The 23,745-nt window shown below is 38.3% G+C and overlaps 1 protein-coding gene across 1 annotated transcript in view; it reads left to right on the forward strand.

The window, feature by feature from the left end:
- LOC124554757 overlaps positions 1–23,080 on the forward strand; it is a 40,428-nt gene extending 17,348 nt beyond the window's left edge. The window contains exons 2-4 of the mRNA XM_047128408.1: positions 12,852–13,145; positions 18,811–19,026; positions 20,225–23,080. Coding sequence (XP_046984364.1) covers positions 12,852–13,145; positions 18,811–19,026; positions 20,225–20,653 — 939 coding nt within the window. The 3' untranslated portion in view covers positions 20,654–23,080. The remainder of the gene's footprint in view (positions 1–12,851; positions 13,146–18,810; positions 19,027–20,224) is intronic.
- Positions 23,081–23,745: the final 665 nt, after the last annotated feature.

Consider the following 23,745-nt stretch of genomic DNA (forward strand, 5'->3'; position numbering starts at 1 on the left):
CAAGTCAGGACATTATCACACATATCTTGCAGATACTTTCCAAGAAAACACTGCCTGCTTGAACTTTCCGTACTACTTCAGTCATAAAGCCAATATTTGTCGTAAATAATTCAAAAGATGATTGGTATAACCTAAAAAGTAATTAAATAATGAAAAATAATTCTATCCCATTGTTTCATTACAAAAGTATTTCACATTGTTATTGTAACATTAGGGGACTTTCGGTTTGGAATGAATACTTAAAAACTGCAACAATTGAATTTTTAACCAGTAATTGACTCTGGGTACGACTCAGTACATGACTCTGGGTACAACTCAGTACAAGAGCTCAGAACTGCATGCTCGGTGAATACATGACCCAAAACAAAAGGAACCAGATGATGCAATACATGTTGTGGCAATAAAACAGTGTTCTCAGATATTATTGTTTCCTAGGGAAATTCAGTGTAACCAAATTCAGCAATTCAGTGGTGACATGGTAGTCATGAATTAGCAGCTTCAATATATCTTGTACTGTAATGTTGTTTTTCACACTTCCCATTGTTTCTGCAAACTGATTCTTTTTGTGTGACATAATGGAATATTTATAATAATATTGTAAATTTTCAAAAGGTGTCTATGAGGGGTTCTACCTTTAAAAAATTATAATGTCCATCCATGGATTTTGTTTAAAAGAAATTATTTACAATTTTTTCTGAGATGTATATGGTATATATTCCCTACAAGAAGCCTGCCTATAAACCTTCCTCTTTGGGGGGGGGGGGGGGGGGGAATCAAGCTTCCACTGCAAAAACTGTAGGAACTATTGCATTTTTAAATTATAAAGTAGCTCATCTATGAAAGCCTGAATTCCTGAATCTATACAACTTCTTTTTATCATAAGTGAAAAAATAATTGACTTTCAACAGTTACATTTTGGAAATGTGAAAATATATAGATAAACTTGCATTACACAAAATTTCAAGGATTTGCGTGATGATGGGTATCATTTCCTAAAATTTCTGGATGATTTGATGTGGAATCCCCCTCTTGTTTTTCCATTTTAGCGACAACTTCATGTGCTTCAGGCACAAAAATCAAATTGTCGAGTCCTAAATAAAGTAAAGAAATAAAATTAACTATCATTCAGCTTCACAAAAATTACGTAGCAGTCTCGAGTACAGTTAAATGGTTAAATTTAGCAATGTACCTGTCACAAACAGGTTTAAAATCACCAAATAAAAAGCAAAATGGACATTTAAACACTGCAGACATAATCAACAAAATTTCAAATTTAAGGTGCAATTTTTGCACCTTACCCAAAGAGACACCAAAATGAAAATAAGTTTCTCTAATAGAATGAAATCTGCTCTGTTGCGGGGTGTTAATGAATGTAATGTGGTAGGTGTCCATTTTGAGACACATGACTTTGAATGCAGATATATTTTGATACATTCATGTTTTTTAGCAAATTTACAGGATGGTAGCACAGAAATTAAACACACAAGCCAGACCCAAATGTGTGATGTACTAAACACCCAGACAGACAGTAGTTTGGCAAAAGACTAGGGACATAACACACTTTCTCCACTACTTATGCCTCGTTAAAGTATGGGACAAATTTCTCGTGACGTGATTTGTTGCCCTCTTTGAACTTAGATTATGCCAAATGCATTGCTTTCTGAACTCTACTTCCATCATTTGTGTGTAGAGCACAAGAAGTTGTACCACTATACCCAGAAGCTACAGTCTAGCTCTTTTACATTAGGAACAGTGGAATGCCAAACTTGAAGATTTCTTCACGACTTTTTGGTCTCTGTAAAAGTGGTCTTCACAAAAGTGGCTCTAGCACCTCAACTAAGTTACAGGTGAGCCTGAAACTTTGCATAAGTTCATGTAGTGCCCTCAGTTATATACTGTACATATTTCATCAAAATTGGAGATGGCTGTGCTGGGAGCATGTTCTAAACTGGGACACTTGACATGGAATGACCCCACATTATTTTTAAGTGGGTATTAGTTAAGTATAGTGGCTGGAAGAACCATAGTTTTGAGGGCATTACAGGAGTGTCCGATTCCACCTGTCTTCTTTGACCCATGATGCCATCAATATGGCGGAAATGGCTACTTCCAGCTTATACAAAATGACTACAATGATGTCACTACATACACACACCAATAAACGCGAACAATAATAAAAATGACAAAATGATGACTCACTCCAAAAATAAAATGAAACTTAATGGGACAACCATGGAAAATTGGGCGTTTAGGGCGGGGACAAGCTAAATATACACCAGTGAAAAAACACGGCACAATCTCAAAACAAATAATATAAAAAATTAAATTACTAAATTCCACTACACCAACAGGAATTGGACATTTTCCTCGACGTATATAGCTCGGCCACAGATTTTATTTAAAAAAAAAAATAAATAAATAAATTAAAAAAAAAGAAAACACCAACACCTACAGTCCCAAAAAGTGGAATTGGAAACTTCCTTTGATATATACAGCTCAACCACAGCTTCCAGTACCAAAAAACCAACAACTACAACTCTGAAAAGTGGAACCAAAACCAACTCAAAAACCCAAATATCCCATATTCGCGACATCAATTAAAACACAACTGACCTTCCATAAATATACAACACACAAAACATCATAATTACTATAGAATAAAACCAAAACAAATATTACTTACCAACAAACGCCTCTGACACACACACACACACACACACACACACACACACACACACACAAAAATGCCACATGTCCATGGTGACCAAAAATCTGCAGAAGCTGTATGATAGTCATTGTACCATCACCTATCTCAAAATGTAGCGATACCCTCATGAATTTAACTGCCTTATCTGTACCTAACAAAAAAGCAATAAAAAAATTAGTTATTTCCCCACAACAAACACCAAACTAATCAGGCCCAAGAAAAGCGCCAAACACATGAACAAAACAAACCTTAATAACTCACTGAAAACACTTCCTCAACACTCGTTATAGCAACAAAAACATAAACTCAGAACCACGTTAGCATGATGACAACAACAACTCAAATGAACCCAATACCACATGTTAAACTCAGCATGTCCACCTCCACCTCTAGAGGGCACCATCAGATATAACAACACAACATCTACAAACACAACCAACTCAAAAACTCCATGCCGTAGTGACGTCACACACCACAACACTATTATGTCAAGGGTCAGAGCAGACGGGTGAAATCACACACTTCCATTGACCCTTTTTGAATGGATGAGTACATGATAATCAGCAAAAAATATAGTAGTGGTAATACAGGACTAGAAAATAAGAATATGTGGAACCAATATGAATAGGGAATGCGTTACAATTACGGACATAGACTAGAACCCAACACTCACAACAGTAGTATAAGTTTATGTGCCTGCTAACTCCACAGATGATGATTTTGGGAAAAATATTTAATGAGATAAGATCTTCAGACATTTAAGGGAGATGAACTTTTATTTGTAATGAGGGACTGGAATTAAATACTGGGGAAGGTAGGAAGGGAGGGGGGGGGGGGGGGATTGGCATGAAAGAAGGTTGTATATGTGAAAGAATCCTGGAGACACCAGAATGCTGCCAGTAGATTACATAATGGTAGGAAAGAGAATTAGAAATCAGACTTTTTTTTTATATTCAGAAATTTTCCTCAAGCAGACATGGACTGAGTCCATAGCTCTTGTTTATGAACTCCAGATTAAAACTGAAGAATATACTTGGGAAATTCAGGAGATAGGGCTGGGATAAACTAAAAGAACTAGAGGTTTCTAAAAGATTCAAAAAGAGAATTAAGCAACAATTGGCTGGAACAGGTGAGTGAATACAGTAGAAGTCAAAGAAAATAATGAAAGCAGGAAGTCAAATAGGCAAAATCCAATGGCCAGTAGAAATTCTTGTATAACACACAAACATACTGAATTTTTTGTACAAAAGGAGAAAATATAAATATCTAGCTGGAAAGAGGAATTGACATCTAAGGCATGAGGTTGGCAAGTAATGAAAAATAGTGAACCAGGAATGGCTAGAGGAGAAATGCAAAGCTGTCGATGTATGTGTGATTGTGGGAATGATAGAGGTCACCAATAGGAAAATGGTGGAAACCTTTGGAGAAAAGAAAAGGACCTGTATCTACATAAAGAGCTCAAATGGAAAGCCAGTACTAAGCAAAGATGGGAAGGCTGAAATGTGAATCAAATATATAGAACTGTTCAAAGGAAAGTAACTTCAAGTTGGTATTATGGAAAGCAAGAGGAAGTACATGAAGTGATGGGACATGTACTGCTAGGAGAACTTGACAGAGCACTGGAAGACCTAAGTCGGAACAACTTCCTTGGAGTAGATAATATGCCTTCTGAATTACTGACATTCTTGGACAGCCAGCCATGGCTATATTATTGTGTCTAGTCTGCAAGATATATGAGACAGGTGAAATAACCTCAGGACATTTATGGTAAAATGTAAAGCAAGTGGAAGGCAACATTGGAGACAGGTTTGGGTTCCAGAGTCATGTTGGGACACACAGGGCAATACCAACCCTGTGACTTGACTTAAAAGACAGAAGCAAGTAATGCAAATCTGCCTTTACATCATTTGGAGAATTAAAAAAAAAACCACTTTTGACAGTGTTGACGGGAATAAATTTTTTGAAATGCAGAAGCTAACTGGGATGAAATACTGACAGCAAAAGGTTATTTTCAACTTGTACAGAAACCAGACTATAATTTTAAGAGCCGAAGGACATGAAAGGGAAGCAGTAACTGAGATGATGGTGAGAGAGAGCTGTAGCCCATCCCCTGTGTTTCACAACATTTATGTTGATAAAGAAATAAAGTAACCCAAGGAGATATTTGAAAGGGAACAGTCGAACAGAATTGATAGTGACTTGAAAAGAGTTTATAAAGAGAATGTCAACAAAATTAAAACAAAGGTAATGGAGTTTAGTTGAATTAAACAGGGTGATGCTGAGGGTATTAGATTAGTAAATGATAAACTAAAAGTCATGGATGAGCTTTGCCATTTGGGCAGAAAAATAACAGATGATGGCGCTGAAGTAAAGAGGATATAAAATGTGGAATGTCTGTCGAAAGAAAAGCATTTCTGAGAAAGAAAAAATTATTAGGAAGTGCTGTTTGATAATGTTTGTCTGTATATAGCATGGCTCTATATGGAAGTGAAAAGTAGGCAGTAAGCAATATAGGCATGAAAATAATAGAAGCTTGTGAAATATAGTGCTGCCAAAGAATAATGAAGATAGGATGAGTCACTCACATAACTAATGATAAAGTACTGAATTGAGCTGCGGAAAAGATAGTATTACATCACAATTTGGCGAAAAGAAGAGATCGGTTGATTTGGTATATTCTGAGGCACCAAAGAATAGTCAGTTTGGTTATGGAGTAAAATTTGTAGAGGACGACCTATGTTTGATTGCATTAACCTGTTTAAACTGGATGTAGGTTGCTATAATTATGCAAAGGCTTAACAGGGTAGAAAATGGAAAAAAAAAGGTGTATCAAACCAGTCTTCAACCCGAAGATCGCAGTTTTTGTTCCTAATTCCATTCATAACATACATGTGCCGTGATCAGTGCACTCGTGAGCTTGCGTCGATTGCAAGGAAATGGAGCTGTGCTCAGTGCTCCATGATGTAGAATGGAATAGGGAAGGACACTGTCTGAAGAAGGAAAAAAAAAAAAAAAAAAGAGGTTAAGCACCCGGAAAGGGAGAAAGAAATGAAATTCCACAAATTGAGACGGTTTTTGATGTTACTTCATTGATTACCAAATAGTCGAACTTCAAAGAACTTGACAGTATGAGCCCACCTATCAGTATGTCACTGCACTCCATCTGGCCTGGATGCATGCACTAATTCATTGGAAAGGGTATAATAAAGCCATAGTATCCTCTCCTGAGCCAAGTCGGCCCACAACTTTTGTAACTGGTTCGTGATGTCCTTGGTACTGGCACTGGATCAGAGTTGATGTCTGTTACATGTTTCATCAGGGTAGGTCTGGGGATCTTGCTGCCCATGTGAGCACCTTATCATGCCGGCAGTTTGTGGAAACACGTGTCACATACGGACAAGTATTGTCGTGTTGAAAAATGACACCGAGATACTGTCACAAGAGAGGTGACACGTGAAGACTGTGTACGTCCGTGACATGGCATTGTGCCATTTGACTTCCTTCAGTCACTGCCAGCCATGACCTAAATCACACTCAGTCTCTCTACACTGTGACACCAGGAGTAAAAGTACTGTGCCTGTCCAAAACATTGAAGACTGGACCTCTCGCTAGGTTGCCGCTATACTTGCCAAGGATTATCCAGCATACTACACTATTGCAATTTTTTGCTGAACACAATACAGTGCCATTCAGCAGCATCCGTACTTGCCAACCACAGCACCATCGAAACACGGCCATTTTTGTGGTGTTATTGGCGGTCTGTGCGAGTAATTCCCTAGTCTAGCTGCCACTAGCCTCCAACCAGTGGTGGGGGATGATGGAATATTGCAGGGAGTGCATTACGTGTTCTTGGGTGGTAGGCACAGTGTGAAGGGGTCGTGATGTGCTCCATGCACAATATGGTGATCCTACCATGTGGTGTCGAGACATGGTCGACTGGGAGCTTGACGATGCATATGCCTGCCCTCCTATTCCCATGCAATCCGACATTCCCATGCAATTCAACATTGGGATGCTGTCACACCTGAATGCCCCACACATCTGGATACTGCACGATTTGACCAGCTGGCCAAATGGCAACACACAATGAGGTCCCTATCAGACTCTTATCAGGTGCTGATAATGCTGTCTCACAGGCGCACGTGGCATCTCCGTGTCCTTCAGTGGTCGCTAAGTCTGATGCTGTTCACTCTCCTTATTTATCCTACGAGGCATGGTAACAATAGTAAACGTGAACAACACTAGTCCACTCCAGTGGCTGTTCTACCTATCACAGAGAACTGCAACTTTAAATCATTTACATACCTGCTTATAGTGTGTATGAGTAAGAAGTTACATTGATATCAGACCATGTCTTCTGGGTGCTTAACTCCTTTTGTCAGGCAGTGTAGAACAGGAAGATGGAAAATCCAAAGAGGAGAGAATGAGTGCAGGTTGAGTGAAGTTACAGTTACTGGGCAGGGGTCTGTGTGGGACAGGGAGATTGGGGGTTTAGAGGATTGAAGGATAAGTTGCAAAGACAATCCCCATCTATGTAATTCAGAAAAGCTGGTGTTAGGAGACGATTGAAATGGTTTAGGTTGAGAAACAGTCATTGAAATCAAAGCAAGTTCTGAGCAGCATTTTCTGTCATTGAATGCTCAACTCTGTCCTCAGCCACGGTTTGGCTCTGGTTATTAACTTGACTGGACAGCTGTTTGGTGGTATTGTCCACATGAAATACTGCCATAAGTTACAGGAGTACTGTTATGTGATAAGACTGATTTCACAGGTGACACTGCCTCTGATAGGATAAGATGTGCCTGTGATGGGGCTGCAGTAAGATGTGCTGAATAGATGTATAGGACAGTCTTGCACCTGGGTCTTCCACAAAATGTGACCTATGTGGCAAGAGATTGGTAGTCAGTGCAGCATAAAGATGGACTAAGTAATTTTGTAGATTGGAGAGTATCCCTGAAGGAAGGATGCAAAAGATTGTGGCTGACTAAAATTTGATCTTCTCGTGACCAACTCTAACGAAGGCAAGTATAAAACAGTGTTTGAGAAGTGTGTGAAACTCTGTTGCAAACTTAAAGTTGTGTGGCATTCTCACTAAGACATGGTAACAGTAATAATGGTGGTGAAGATACTATCATGAGATCCACCAAGTAATTCAAATTAAATGGCTGATAGAATTAGTTGAAACACAGTTTTATCTAAAGTAAGTGCCGAAGAATAGTATCTGTTTCATAGAGCAAGTTGTTTTATGTTGTTCTTAATGAAAATGGTAGTGCTATTACTAGAATCAGAGAGTGTTTAAATCACTGATTAGGCTCAGGGTGTGTTCATAAAGTAACACAATTGGTGTTGTAAAAAAAAAAAAAAAAAATTGTTCAACATATAATTACAAAGCCAGGGCAGAAAGGCGGTCTGTATCGGTTGTAATGTCATCTGTCAAATTGGACTAATGCTTGTACATGCCTGAGTTAGATTGGAAAATGTGTCGTCATAATTACGTTCAGTCTACATCACTACTTGTAACAGTATGTAATTGTGGATCTGTAATTGTTGACAACTGTGACATGGCGTTTGATCAGTGTGCTGATGACAGCTGCACTGTCAATTGAAATCTAGATCTGCAATGCAGTTAAAAGAGAGAAGGCTTGCTGAATCAGTTGATTTGTATCAGTATAACTCTTGCCAAGTTTGGCACAGAACTTGATCACATACCGTTGTTCAATCATTTACTCCATTACAGATGAAGACACGGTCTCGGAGATGAGTTTCACTGAATGAAAAAGACGCTGACACAACCACTGCTCAGACCAGACTGACTTGGGGTGCATTGTGAACCTGGTGCATCCTCCTCTCTTCCTCCTTCCCCTTCAGAGTCTAGCCCAAATGATCCAAATGCACTGCAACACACGGTCACTTCACAGTGAAATCACTTGAAATACTTTATGAACACTCCCTGTATACACATTGCATCTCAACAGCCACTAATTTGAATGGTCATAGAAGACAATCACAATGTGTTAGCAACACTTCAGAGTGGCAGAAAAGAAGTGAGGAAAGAATCCAAATTTCCACATGTTCGAAGAAAGTAGTTAACTGTTGGCAGCAAGATCATTAGAAATGGTACCTGGTGGAACACACAACCGAAATCAAGGCTACTGAGCAATTTCTTATCTTTCTCTGAAGTGAAATTGCTACAACTGTGGGACTATCCCTCTCATTCGTACCAACAGACTGGGGGTTGTTATGACTATCATAGTGAACTGAACAAGATTATGTTTGCTAGTATACAAGGCGATACAGCTAAGCTATTCTTCCCAGTTGTTTCTTGAACTGTTAAAGATACCATAATTCTATTTTCCCCGAATGAATTATGATAAATGTCTTCACTAAAGGATGCATATTCTCTCTGCATAACTATGTTAGAGATATTGGTATCAACTTTGCTTTTTCAGGTAGAATTATATTAATTTCTGCTGCTAGTCTCGTAGTTCTAAATGATGAATTCAGTGACACTTCACTCTTCAGAATCTGATTAGTAGTTTTGGAGAAATTACAATATTTGGAACTTACGATATTTCTGTTTTGCACTGGAAACCAGTTGTTACCTAATGTAGAAGTTCGCATTGTTATACAGAACTGTCATGTCAGGCTGATGGGGTGCTTTGGCTTGATGCATCTAAGGGAGACTACTTAAAAAATTGGAATAGTGGAGAAAAGTTTGATTTAAAACTGATACTAATAACACTAGGCTATGATGATTTGACTGACACATGAATGGGAATGCAAAGAACGTATCATGTAAGGATGGTTTGCCAGTTAACTATGGTGACATTTTGGCTTTTGTTCCTACCAGAGCTTTAAAAGAAAGATGTATGTCAAAAATTACATAGATTTGTAATACAGGGGACTGAGTTATAAAGATTGGTAAATAAGAACTTTGTTTTATGAATTTGATGTAAAGATACATACTCACATTGCAGAATTACATCAGCAACAGTAGCAGAAAGGGTATCACAAAACAACTTGGTCATAAACTCTTCTCTAAAATTCCATTTATATCGTGAAGTTTTTTTAATGCTGACCATCTACTGCAATAAACATTGTTGTTTCTGGTGTGAGGACTCGTAGACAGACAGATGAGATTCCTTTGACATCATTGCATGTGCTGCTACAGTTTTGTGTTTTAAATCCTGTTAGATCATCAGAACATGTGCATGGGCATAATCTTTGAGTTTACCACAGAGAAAAAAGTCTGATGGTGTCAAATGTGGCAAATGAGCAGGCCATCTGATAACACCCACATGTCCTATCCATTGACCAGGAAAGAGCTGGCTGAATGCTTTCCTAGAACCATATGTTCACTCTACAACCTCTGATGTTGAACCTGCCTCGGCCAGCATGGGTTCTCAACTACTTACAGAATTCTGTGTGTTCTCTGCAATCTTGTTGCTTAATCTGCTGATAAAGTGACTCGTGATACAGATGGAAGCTGTGTGGGTGCAAAATGCAAACACTAGTCTGACTTACTCCAGAGGCACTCACAATATATTTTCACCTAAGATGTGGATTATGAGCAACAGATGCTGGAACATTTTGTTTTCTCCTTACCCTCTGCCTAATATTCCAGTGCCCTTCCAACATAAGCTTTTTGCACATTCGCTGAATTGTCGTTCTTGCCAGTCACTGTCAGTCTGGATATCTTTGCACGTACAACTTAACTGTTTGCATTGTGTTCCATCTGCATTAAAGCAGTAGTATATCCAGTTTCTCTTGGTTTTTGAAAGGCTTTTTTTTCTCCAAACAACCAACACTCAACACATGTAAATTACATATACAGAATGAAAGTGATATTTCTTTTTTGCTGCTTTTACACAGGTATTGTAGTGGTGCAAACAGCCTGTTTGTTCCGTATCTGGCATGATGTTTTTCCTTATTTGGGTACAAAGTTACCAACTTCCGTATGAAACAGCAATCGATTTATGTTCAAAACGTTCAAATCTTAAGTTCTAAATGTTTTAATTGCTCCAAAACTGGTACTCAGATTTTGAAGGGTAAAATACCATTGAGCTTGTCTCTCTTAGAATTACGATATTAGGATTTTCATTTTAAAAAGTGAAGTTAATACTTATGTCTCTGTAATAAATATATTTCTGCAAAGAAACTGCATATTTTTTAATGAGAACCTCCTCACAATTCATCTATGTGAAAACAAAACTAAAAACTATTAAATGGTTCCTGAAATACTGGAGCTGATCAGCTTAGCTGAATCACCATCTATAATGTGGTTGGCATGTAATAGGTCATGTGTGGTAGTTATGTAGGACATGTTTCATATCGTTGATGGTTTTAGTATTAGGGTTGATTCTAATTTATATACCCAACAGGAATGTAAGTACATGGTGCAGCCAAACTACGACAAATCTGAAGTTCTGTAATTAATGAACTGTCATAGGCTGTCAAATGATTTGTGAAAAACAGAGTGCCCAATAATAACTAGTGCAATAAATGAAGTCTTGTAAATGAAGACTAATCCACTCCAAGGAGACTCCGAGTAACAGCCAAGGCCATAGTATGTGCAGTTGTTGCTATTCTCATCAGTGATACCAGTAGGCTTCTGATAAACGATCAAGTGTATCTCTGTGTAGCAGATTCTGATGTTATTGTATGATGCTGGGCACAGGCAGTGCTGATGCTCTAATGCAGGTTCAACATCAGAGGTTGTAGAGTGAACATCTGGTTGCTAGTGGAATTTGCTCTTTTTGAAGGGAGTGCTACCTAAATATTATCATCAGTGTCACCTATGCTGAAGTCCATATCTGTATATGTGAAAGCAATTAGATACCTACCCCTTATAACCAGCCCATTGGGTTGCTAGTGATCTGGATGGTATCTGTATTGGTGAATGCGTGTATCTCCACTGGTGCCATTGGAATAGTGGGTGGCAGTTACTGTGTTGGCACTCTGTCCTGCAGCATTGGTGGCAGCTGTGGTACAGTGGCTGTATCTACAGAGATCAAATGGCAATACGGGACATTCAAAACCTAAATGCAGAAGATGACAATAACAGCATAGTCTGAAGATGCCCTCATTAGGTTCTGTGCAATATATCGCCCCACACTCGTTCACCATTATACGACTGACAAGGTGGTTAGTGGTTACAGGCACACACCGTGACTAGACCTGCTTTGCGTTTCATATTGAATGCAGGCAACACAGTAATGCCCATACTACTATACAAGTTCTGACCTCTAGAAAATTAGCCAGGGCTTTGTTGTGGCCAAAAAGGAATGATGGCTGACATGCAACTGGTACTGTTGGGAAACATGGTGTTAGTAATGCCTACCCAAAGTCCTCACCCCTCACACTGAGCAAGCAGATGTACTCTGTAACATACCAAACACTCTGTCCCCCCTTTTCCAACCCAACCACTCTGTGCTGTGGTTGAAAGTATAGTTCTTGTGAGAGAAGAGAACTAAGTAAATTGGAACAAGATAAGACTTGTCATCTTCCCTTACAGCAGAAATGAAAACTTCTCAGAGGCACTCATAATATGAAAGTGGATGGTGATTTGAGAAATCCTGCAGCACACTCCATTAGGGAATTTCAAATAATTGGTAAAAATACAGGGTGAACTGAACCTTCGTGCGCAGGATGTCGGCTTCATCCTGTAATGTAATGATGTGGCATTTCTTGTTGTGTGTGTGTGTGTGTGTGTGTGTGTGTGTGTGTGTGTGTGTGTGCAGACAGACAGAGAACAGAACAGTGACAGTATTTCTTATGAGGCTATGTAAGTTGTGGTGACAGACTGATCTGTAGCATAGTCTCAGGTCTGTTTACATTGGAAGCTAAGTTTGGTTGTGAATACAAAATCTTAGCTGTGCTGCCATACTGATCTGTAGTGTAGTCCAAGGTTTAGGTTAGGTTGTAAGTTGAGAGTTTTTTTAATTGGTGAAGTGGTATTGAATGCTTCAGTTAATCCAAAATACATTTATAAGATCGTGAACGTGATTCACTGTGGAAGGAAGAGATAAGCAACTGGAAGATGGAGTAGCTTATCTAATGTGGAAATGGAGTAAAATTAAATTTATACAGGAGAATAAACTCTTAATTTAACATGTAATAATGCGTTGTGTTTTGTTTCTTATAGAGTACAGCATTGGCCATAGGATGGTGCATGAGCCAGCCATTTTTCCGAAAGTGCATTCTACCATCTGATGGAAATAAATTTGATAAAGCAGGACTTGCTCCCAATTTGACAAGAACGGTATTTGCTCAGCCGAGTACTGAAATAAATAAAACTAACAGAAGCTTCAGTTATGAAGTGACAAGAAGTACCATTGCACAACCAATTGTTGGAGTAGTTAAAAAAGACAGTCTCTGCACTCAGACTACAGCTCACAGAGTTGAAAATAGTGCATGCAGTACACTAACAGTGCAAGAGGTAAGAAAGTGCACACTATGTTCATAATCTGTTTCTTTACATATATTTAATGAAATCCATAGTCATTATATCTTATAAGCAGATTGGAATCAGTCAAGAGTTACAAGCAATTTTGCTCACATTTCTTCTACTTTGTATAGTGTGGTCCAACTAAAGGCAATTATTTGAGGATTTTTGTATGTATATGGCACGATTTACTCAGCCAGTTACAAGGGGACTTGCAATTTAGTGTGGGTTCTGAATTGCTGTACAACTTGGCATCTTTCGCATTAACAAACATTGCTAGAGTTGAAAGAAGTGAAAAATGACACACAACTCGTAGAACTGTCTGGGAGTCAAAACTAAGACCTTTGGATCTGTAGTGTGACACTTTGCCAGAGAGCCAAAAAGATTTTTTATACTTAAGAGCTATATTACATGTTTTCAGCTCTACAGCAGGTTGGCCCTTGTGTATGATGGTTCCATAATGAGTAACAGAGAGTTTGAGAGTATTGTCATTGTAATTAAGATATATAAGAAAAATTTGGAGTAGGAATTAAAATCCATGGAGAAGAAATAAAAACTTTGGAGTTTGCTGATGACATTGTAATTCTGTCAGACAGCAAAGGATCTGGAAGACCAGTTGAATGGAATGGATGGTCTTCAAAGGAGTATATAAGATGAAAATCAACAAAAGCAAAACGAGGATAATAAAATGTAGTCTAATTACATCAGGCGATGCTGAGGGAAGTAGATAAGGAAATCAGACATTTAAAGTAGTAGATGAGTTTTGCTATTTAGGGAGCAAAATAACTGATGATGGTAAAAGTGGAGAGGATATAAAATGTATACTGGCAATGGCAAGAAAAGTGTTTCCTGAAGAAGAGAAATTTGTTAACATTGAGTATAGATTTAAGCGTCAGGAAGTCTTTCCTAAAAGAATTTGTATGGAGTGTAGCCATGTATGGATGTAAAACATGGATGATAAATAGTTTAGACAAGAAGAGAATAGAAGCTTTCAAAATGTGGTGCTACAGAAGAATGCTGAAGATTAGATGGGTAGATCACATAACTAATGAGAAGGTACTGAATAGAATTGGGGAGAAGAGGAATTTGTGGCACAAGTTGACTAGAAGAAGGGATCAGTTGGCAGGACATGTTTTGAGGCATCAAGGGATCACCAAGTTTGTATTGGAGGGCTGCATGAATGGTAAAAATCATAGAGGGAGACCAGGAGATTAATACACTAAGCAGATTCAGAAGGATATAGGATGCAATAGTTACTTGGAGATGAAGCTTGCACAGGATAGAGTAGCGCACATGGAGAGCTACATCAAACTGGTCTCTGGATTGAAGACCACAACAACAATTAAGATGAAACTTCCTGGCAGATTAAAACTGTGTGCCCGACCGAGACTCGAACTCGGGACCTTTGCCTTTCGCGGGCAAGTGCTCTACCAACTGAGCTACTGAAGCACGACTCACGCCCGGTACTAACAGCTTTACTTCTGCCAGTATCTCGTCTCCTACCTTCCAAACTTTACAGAAGCTCTTCTGCGAACCTTAAAAGTGCTGTGAACTTCACATTTTATATTAATAATACCATTCTGTTTGATGGAACAGTGCTGCAGATACAGGATTTAATTTATTGAAAACCCATTATTTGTTACTCGAGTATAACTTATGTACCACTGAACATAGACCCAGTAGTTGTTAAGTGCCAGCCTACAAACCCATAGATTGAGGGTGCAGTCCTCACTTGGTAGGACTTATGTGAGGAAAAATGCCAAGTTGCATCATGATTTAGAGTCGATCTTCATATATAGGTTCTTCAACGGGTTGTGTCCGTCAATTAACTTTCGATGTGACAGTGCCTAGTGAAGCACTATGGTGTTTAAACCAACATTTTGGTTAAGGCAAACTTCAATTACTAGTTAATAGTTTTTTAATTCACTATAACAAATATCATATTATTTTTTCTCATCAGTAATACTTTTCTCATGCATTTCAAACAATTGCTTTAATTTTTTCCTGTAAGAGAATGTCTTAGCAATATTCTACTTTCACCTGTAAAGCTAATGGGTCATTTGTTGTATGTATACAGGTTGTTTTAGTAGGTGATGGGCATACTTTGGAAGATAATAATATAGACCTTTCTGGGGGGGGGGGGGGGAGGGAGACATATATTCAGTTTGATGTACAAATGTTGGAGAGTCACAACATTTGACAGATTGATTACTGGAATCCAAACATTAGTTGTTCAAAGATAGAAACTGTAGTGTCGGCAGACTTGCCAACACTACGCACACTAATTGAAAGAGGCGGCCAAGATGCACGCGCTAACTCACGCAGGCGGGCGTTAGGTCTGAAACAGGATACGTAATGAATGCTATAAAGAAAAGTACGTAGCTGCTGGAATACTTAACTTTAATCCATCCTTGTTGTACATCGCTCTTGACGATACAAGTGAGACTCTGTAGATACATGCAGTGTAATGCTAATGGCGCCTTGCTAGGTCGTAGCCATTGACTTAGCTGAAGGCTATTCTAACTATCTGCTCTGCAAATAAGCGAGGCTTCGTCAGTGTGCATCGCTAGCTAAGTCGTCCGTACAACTGGGGCGAGTGCTAGTACGTCTCTCGAGACTTGCCGTGTGGTGGCGCTCGGTCTGCAATCACTGACAGTGGGGACACGTGGGTCCGACATGTACTAATGGACCGCGGCCGATTTAAAGCTACCACCTAGCAAGTGTGGTGTCTGGCGGTGACACCACAGAAACAGCTTAAGAAAAGGGATGAAATAATGAGTCCATACTACCTTGCCCCAGTTAAAAATGTTGTTGGAATTTGCCAGCATAGTTGAAAATATTCTGTGATGCCATGGGCATTTACACATGCCACTTATGGTGACATCATGTACCTCTATGAAATTTGCAGATTTGATTGCTTCTGTTCAAGAGTGCCAGAGATAGTTTCCTAAAAGACTAGCCTGTAGCACAGGCTGTTCCAGCTCTTGCACTCTCTGCTCTACAGAGTATTGTCACTTACTCTGAACAATCAGGTGCGCCACCATGTGGCACTGCGAGCCTTTTGATCTGCCACCCGCACCTTACAAAATGACTGACATACTCTTAAGTGCTATGGAGAAATTTTATGCCACATCAGGGGAATAGGAAGCTAAACAAGTAAAGAAACTGAGTAAGTGTATTGGCCTTCTGAAATTTGACTTCTCCAGACCAAGAGCAGAAATATATTGGGCATCAAGGAGTTCACAGCATTAATAAAGAGGATACTCTTCATTGTCACATCCTGAAGGAAAGATTATTCCTTGGTTCTTATTTTGATTACTAGGAACAGCTGCTCAGAAGGGTAAGTAGGCCCAGACATGCACATGATCTGGGCGTCATTTTTGTGCAACGTGGGAGATATTTTTTGTTGTAATGAATGGGACCACCATGACACATTTAGCATTGAGCAAAGCTGAATTGTGGAAATCTGTGACTTCTAACTGGAATGACTGTGCCAAATCATCAGGTGAAAAAGAGAAATGGGTGCTGAACAGTTTCATTTCTATTTCCAAAATGGTGGGCTTTCAGAATCTTTTTTTCAAAAGACGTAGTGAGCTACTTCATCTTGGTTTGGTAACTGCGAAAACTAGTACCTTCAGGTAGTTTTAAAGGAGTCAAAAGACTGAAGAATGTTAAACTTTCATTACTCATTTGCCTTTCAAAGAAAATTTTTTTGATGAATGCTCTGATGTGGTGGTGGATGTCATTAGCTGCTCTTTGCCCTGCAATGACAAATTTAAGTTGTTGGGATGCATAGTTGTCAGCTAGGAACACTAGGTCTGATATTCATTTTAAATTTTTAAGACAGTGCGTTTCTTCCCCATTCAGTTTGTGTGTGAGAGAGAGAGAGAGAGAGAGAGAGATTTCCTTATTAATGTTTCCTTATTAATGACAAAGAAAACATCAAGAAATTTCCGCTGACTAAGTCAAAGAACTGTACTGTGGTAAGATATGTCACCTTACTCTGTTTCCATATCTTGCAGGAATCCTTTGAATTGACATTGGTTTGCCATGTGAGACCACACAAAATGCACCCACTCGACCACAGCTTTCATTATGCCTCCTAGCTCTACTGTTTTAGCACACAGTGCTTCAGTGAAAGAAGCCGTGAACAATCAAAACATCTTTCTGGAATTCACTTTTTAGAGTATATTTTAAATTAGAATCAAAACCCTGAAGGTGCCAGATCATTTGTGATCCACCGTCTGTGGCTACAGAATGTAGTTTATCTTATGGTAAATTCATATTGTTCACTGATTCACAAATATGCGAAGTCCTAGAGCAGTGTAATGGAGCAGTACCACATCCCAGAGTTTCTCCATTACTTGCAGCTCCATCTACACCATGCACAGTTACTGAAAGCTGAGCACTGTTGTATAGATCAGTGCTTTTGTCAAGTGCAAATGAAAAGACAATCAAGTTCTCGGCTTTTTTCCTGAGCTGCATCTCAGAATTTTCTGCCATATCCAGGATTTGATGAGGTTCTGTTCGCTTCAAAAGGCAAACCCATTGAATTGCCTGCAGCTCTCTCAAAAACAAACATTCTTCAACTGCTATCATATACAATTTTACAAGAGGTCCCACTGAAAATGAATTGTCATTTGTTGCTTTGATGTGGCGACTTTTTAGCTTGCTCAAACTGCTGCCTCATTCACATTTCCTTCACTATCATTCACTTGAAAAGTATAAACACAATACAGTATGTGAACTAATCTCATATATTACTATAAATTCTGTCCTAAAAATTCCTTTTTTAAATTTGAGTCTCCTGGTATGTTGTTCGTAAGCCTGGTTACTAACATGCTATGTGCTTTGCCTTCTACCTGCTTGTAACGTGTTACATGAGGATGTTTACATTGACACTGTATGTTGTACTTTGTAGCAGAATTATGCATTTTGTGACATACAGGCACTGTGGACATCCATCCCTATCAGTAAATAGAAATGTAGCCTCCAATTGAGACATGGTTTCCACAACTAGCCATTGCTGTTATTGAATGCACATTGTTGGTTCAAATTGCTCTGAGCACTATGGGACTTAACATCTGAGGTCATCAGTCCCCTAGAACTTAGAACTACTTAAACCTAACCAACCTAAGGACATCACACACATCCATGCCCGAGGCAGGATTCGAACCTGCGACCGTAGCAGTCGCGCGGTTCCGGACTACAGCGCCTAGAACCGCATGGCCACCGCGGCCGGCAATGCACATTGTTGCATCAGTTATGGCTTCATGCAACCAGGGAGCAGTAAATTCATTTTCCACCCCCATGTGCATTACAATCTGCTGCAGTGAACTCTCTGGAGTGCTTCTGCTCTGTGGGGCACTGTTGGAACAGCCTGTTGCAGAACAGTGTATTCAAAGACATTAAACACTGCATGAATATGGTCTCTTCCCAATGTCTGTGTGATATCAGTATGCATTAAAAGCCAAAAAGTGTTACATCATAAACTATTGTGAATAGTGTTTATGTTGATGTGGAACAGTCTGAAGGGGAAATAGCATACAATCAGCCAGTCAGGTTTTAATTATTGTATGTTTCCTCCTGAAACACTGTGCATACTTTAACTGTGACATAACTAAGTTTTATGTTATATTAAGTTTCTTCTACATTTTAGGCTCTGGATAAAGCTACAGACAATTTAGCACAAATTCAGAAAGCACTAGCTGGTGCTGTTGATAATAAGCTTGGAGTGAAGCACATGGAATCAGGAAAAAAGAAGCTAGCAGCTACATACTTTCTAAAATCAGCAAAGCTGGGCAACAGAACATCTATATTTAATATGGGCATTTGCTATGAAATGGGCCTTGGTGTAGAGAAGGATTTGACTCAGGTGGGTTGGAGCATCCTTTATTTTTTATATATATAATGTTATATATGTTTATATATATATATATATATATATATATAATGTTAAAAATCTTCTGTTTACATCCAAGCAATTTCTTGCGTTGCTGTACCACCTTTAGCGAAAAAGGCCCAAAATTTCTCATGGTTATGTCAACTTGAAAGTAAGCTACAGTCCAACATAAAAAAGGGAAAAAATCATGCAAGTAGATATATTCTGCCACTTTTCTGTTTAGTTACCTCCATCGGGACAAATGGAAAGCTACATGCTACTAGGTGTGCGTGCATGCTTGCATGCGGGCTGGGGGGGGGGGGGGGGGGGCAGCTCAGTTTCTCAGAAGTGTAATTTGAAGTTGGCAGATTGTTGTTTGGAACAGAATGTCCCACCAGATTCAGCACAACAGTGCTGGAAACTGGATTCAAACACTAAAATGTTGTATTTTTACAAAAAGGCCTTTTTCACTAACTGATTTCTGTTGAAACTTGAGGTTGATATATAAGAATATTTACTAATGTTTCATCCACATTTGTGGATGACATCTTCACAGATGAAGACAAGGAGGAAATGTTAATGAGTAATTTCCTGCATTGATGCAGCTTCTCAGCCTGGAAGTTTCAAGAAAAGAGAGGGCACTGGTTTTAAAAATCTTTGTTCAACCCTATTAATTATTAATATATAATTGGTTTTATGTAAGTGAAGGTGGGGGTGGGGGGAAGGAAGGAACTGTTGATTTCAACTGCATTGGGACTTTATGTGGAATCTGTAACAACGAGTGAAATTGTGTGCCAGACCAGGATTCGAAACCTGGATCTCCTGCTTACTAGGCAGTTGCATTAACCACTGTGCATTCCACAGTGTTGATCACAGTTACGTGGAATATCTTGCATGTCACTCGGCTGGCCCACTTTCCCACCTAGCACCACCTATCTGCAGTCCCTGTCCATGCCCTCCAGGCTCGCTGTTTTGATGTTCCCATAAGAAATCGAACGTAGTTGTGCATCCAGACTGAAGGTGGTGGGTTTATTGACCATTGAGGTGAACCAGTTATATGAATGTATGGTGTTTGTTCTTTCAGACATGTCTGAAAGAACAGACACCACACATTATATAAATAATTTATTTTGTTACTCATTTACCATGATCCTCTTTCATTAACTTATTTTTGTATAAAATTCTTTTGCAGGCAGCTTCATATTACAGAATGGCTGCAGAGAAAGGACATCCAACTGCAATATACAATCTTGGTGTTTTTCATATGTATGGTTTAGGTGGTGTTGCAAAGGACCTCTCTCATGCTCAAGAACTTTTCAAGTATGCTGCATCACTTGGTCAAAGGGAAGCAAAGGAAGCATATACCAAACTTTCATCTTATTTAGAAAGAAAGCAAAGGTTAAAGCAATCCACAGATATGTCAGCACAGTGTACAAGTAGCATAAAGTTGTCAGAAACATCATCAGATAAGAAAGCAACCCTCTTAACGGATAGACTGTCTGCTAATGTATTATATCACAGATCTAAATTTAATGAAGTAGTAGTGCCAACTACCAGTGCCCATGATAAGTGGACACAAGATTTTATTAATCGTGTCTCTTATTTACACAGGCCAGGATAGAACTCCAATAGAAAATTTCTTTCAGTCTCTGCCACAAGTGCAAGTGACATTACTTGTGTTTGAGGATTGGGTGGGTGTGAGTCAAGGAATTCATACTCTTATTCAAGCATTTTTGAGGACAGGTCTGAGTTTGATAGAGGAATTTTCATTGTTAATCTTTGCTAGTGATTTTATGGGAAACGAAGCCTCATTTTGGGTTTTTGGCTGCATATTTAGCTGTGGTTATATCCAAGGCCACATTTAAGAAGCACAAAAATGGTGATAATGAGATTTTAGAGGAAGAACAATGTTTTTGAAAAACTTAAAAATTTCTGAGAAATATTAGTATTACTTTTGGGTACTATTAGTGTCTTACAATTTTAGTGCAACTAATTTTTATTAGACCACTATTTATAATGCAACTTAGTATGCTACTGTTTATTTCTTTCATTTTGTGTTAATGTGACATGTGCTTTTATATCCTAAGGTGCAAGTCAAATTTAAAAGGTCTATGTTCTACAAACTTAGAGAAAACTAAATGTAAATATTTTGAAAATTCTGAACTAAACAGCAGTTACATGCTCTTTGACATTTGGAATATTCACTCATTTTAGAGCCTGTGGCAGTATTGAAGGCAACCACTGGTTAATGAATTTCAGTGACAATTTTAAATTGTTTTACAAGAATTGTTCCCTCCCTTAGGTCATAGATGGACCAACTAAAGATACAGAATCCTGTTGCAGGAATAATCTCACTTGTTGGGTTGTCCCACACAGGTATCAGATCACCCCATTGCATATGTAAATATCTGTGCTTTTCCCACTTTTCAAACTGCCGCTGTACTAACGATAAAAATACATGCATCTAATAAGTTAACTAACTACTTTTGTAGAGGTTGCATTGCTTATAAACATTGACCTACTCAATGTCTTCTTCCATATTTCTCTTGTTAATGCCATTCTTACTTATATGTGCCCGCTTTTCTGTCCTTGTGTGTTATTTCCATGACTGAGCACTGTACCTTGTGCATTTTTAATCCACATTTTACTACATTTCTTCTTCCAATAAGATGGAGTCTCATAAGTTACCAAATTGTCACTTTGTTATTCTACAAATAGTCTTTCTACATTGAAATTATGGCCATAAAGTTATTGACTAGTATATGTGTTGTCATTGAGACATCCTGTTGTGACAGAACAATAGTATCTTGTAGACAGGAGAGAGTGCTTGCCTTGTTAGATCCATTGTTTCCCTCTCTAGTACCATTTGTTTGGAGCTCTGCAGAGGGAAGCCAATTACTGAACGTCAACTTCGCTGCTACTGTACACCTGATTGTAACATAAGCTTATCTAATAAATTCATGATAAGTGACTCCGCAGCCAATATATAACTTGTGTTTACAGGCATGTTGAAATTACAATGTTCAGTAAACTCATCTATTACTAATGACTCTTCCCCCACTTCTCAGCTTGTTTTTCCCTATTACTCTACATCTCTGATTATAATTTGATGTATGCTTCATTTATTTTGCAGTTTGAAGAGTTCTTCTTTCTGCTACTCACACACAACTGTAATGACTGTCCTTCCTTGTTGTGAAAAAGTATATTCCCATTTTTCTGTATTTCATTATATTTCTTATTTTCACTTTATTTAGTCATTATATTTATATCTTTTTATTAATTTGGTTCAGCTTACCTGTCTAAGTCACTTTATGTGTCCAGAACTGTTTTTTCCCATGCACATTTAAATGAGCAGTTGATTTTTATTCTTTCAGCATGTTTTTCATGTGTACAGGATTCAATTTCATTTATTGTTGTATTTATATTTTCTGTAAGTTTCTTCTTTGAGTTACTGTGTGAGCATCATGTGGTTACCTTCACTCCCTCTTCGTTTCTTCTTTGTTTACTGCAGCTCCTAAATCGCCCATTGATCCTGCAGTTCCGAAATTTCGTTTCTGTATTGTGCGTGTTTCAACCCTCATATAGTTCTTATAGCCACTGAGTATCGTCTTCTGTAATATTATAGGATACAATTGACATCGTTCACTGGCCAAACAAATGTTGAAATAAATTATTTTTTAAGAAAAGAAGTGATCACTGATATCAGACTAAAAATAATAGTCAAACAAATATACTTGTCTTTTCATTTAATGTAAGAACTGGACATTGTGAGGTGTTTAAATTAGTGTACTTAAGTGGCTGAAATATTCTGCTTTTGACTTGTGATGGAGTATTCTTCTGTAGCTGAAACTGGCTGCCAGTGTCAATGTTACTTTAAATGGTTTCTTAACTGTATCTTCAGTGTGATTCTAGTGTTAAAAAAAAGGCACTAGTTTTGCTTTTAATACATAAACAATGCTTCTGATAGTATCTAGTGGACTGTGTTAAATTTTTAAAATCCAGAGATCTTGTGAATTGTGAAACTGAAAAAATAAATTTTTGTGTACTTTGTAGTTGTCTTAATATCACATCCAAATATTTTAAAAATTAATTCTCTTGTTTTGCTTCACATAAAATTTTTTTCAGAAAATCTAAGAAGTAACAAGAACTTTGCTCAGAAATTGTGATTCCTTATCCAGTAAGTACAGAGTGTAGTAATGTTGTTTCTGGTGCATGAAAGTATGACAAGAAAAACTGAATTCTGACATTTATCTTCTAAAAAGAGGATAAAAAAATATGCCAGTCATTAACACCCTTGTATACACTTTTCTGATCTAACCAGACATTTGCTTACTGGGAGTGCTCTCCTATCTCATAGAGGTTCTGTAAATCTAAAGACTACACTTCTGAATTATTTGAACACATAACTGAACTTAAAATGCCTGTTTTTTGTGTTTAGATAAGTTATCTTGAATATTAACTCTTTCATAAAAAGGATGACCTGAGATATTGCAGACAATGAATAAATAAGTCCCAGGAACGTTATCAGAAACATTCAATTGTCATGTTGCATAAAAATACAGCACTGTCTAGATCAGAGGCTCAGACGATTCTGCAGCAGCTTAGTCCCATTGAAAATTAGTGGCAGTGCTGCAAATAGTTGTCATGTATACCCCTTTATACTGTACATGGCACATGTGCCACCCACCCCAGCTGCTGCCCCCAAGACTGGGC

This window comes from Schistocerca americana, chromosome X, assembly GCF_021461395.2.
Source record: "Schistocerca americana isolate TAMUIC-IGC-003095 chromosome X, iqSchAmer2.1, whole genome shotgun sequence".
Classification (NCBI taxonomy): Eukaryota; Metazoa; Arthropoda; class Insecta; order Orthoptera; family Acrididae; genus Schistocerca; species Schistocerca americana.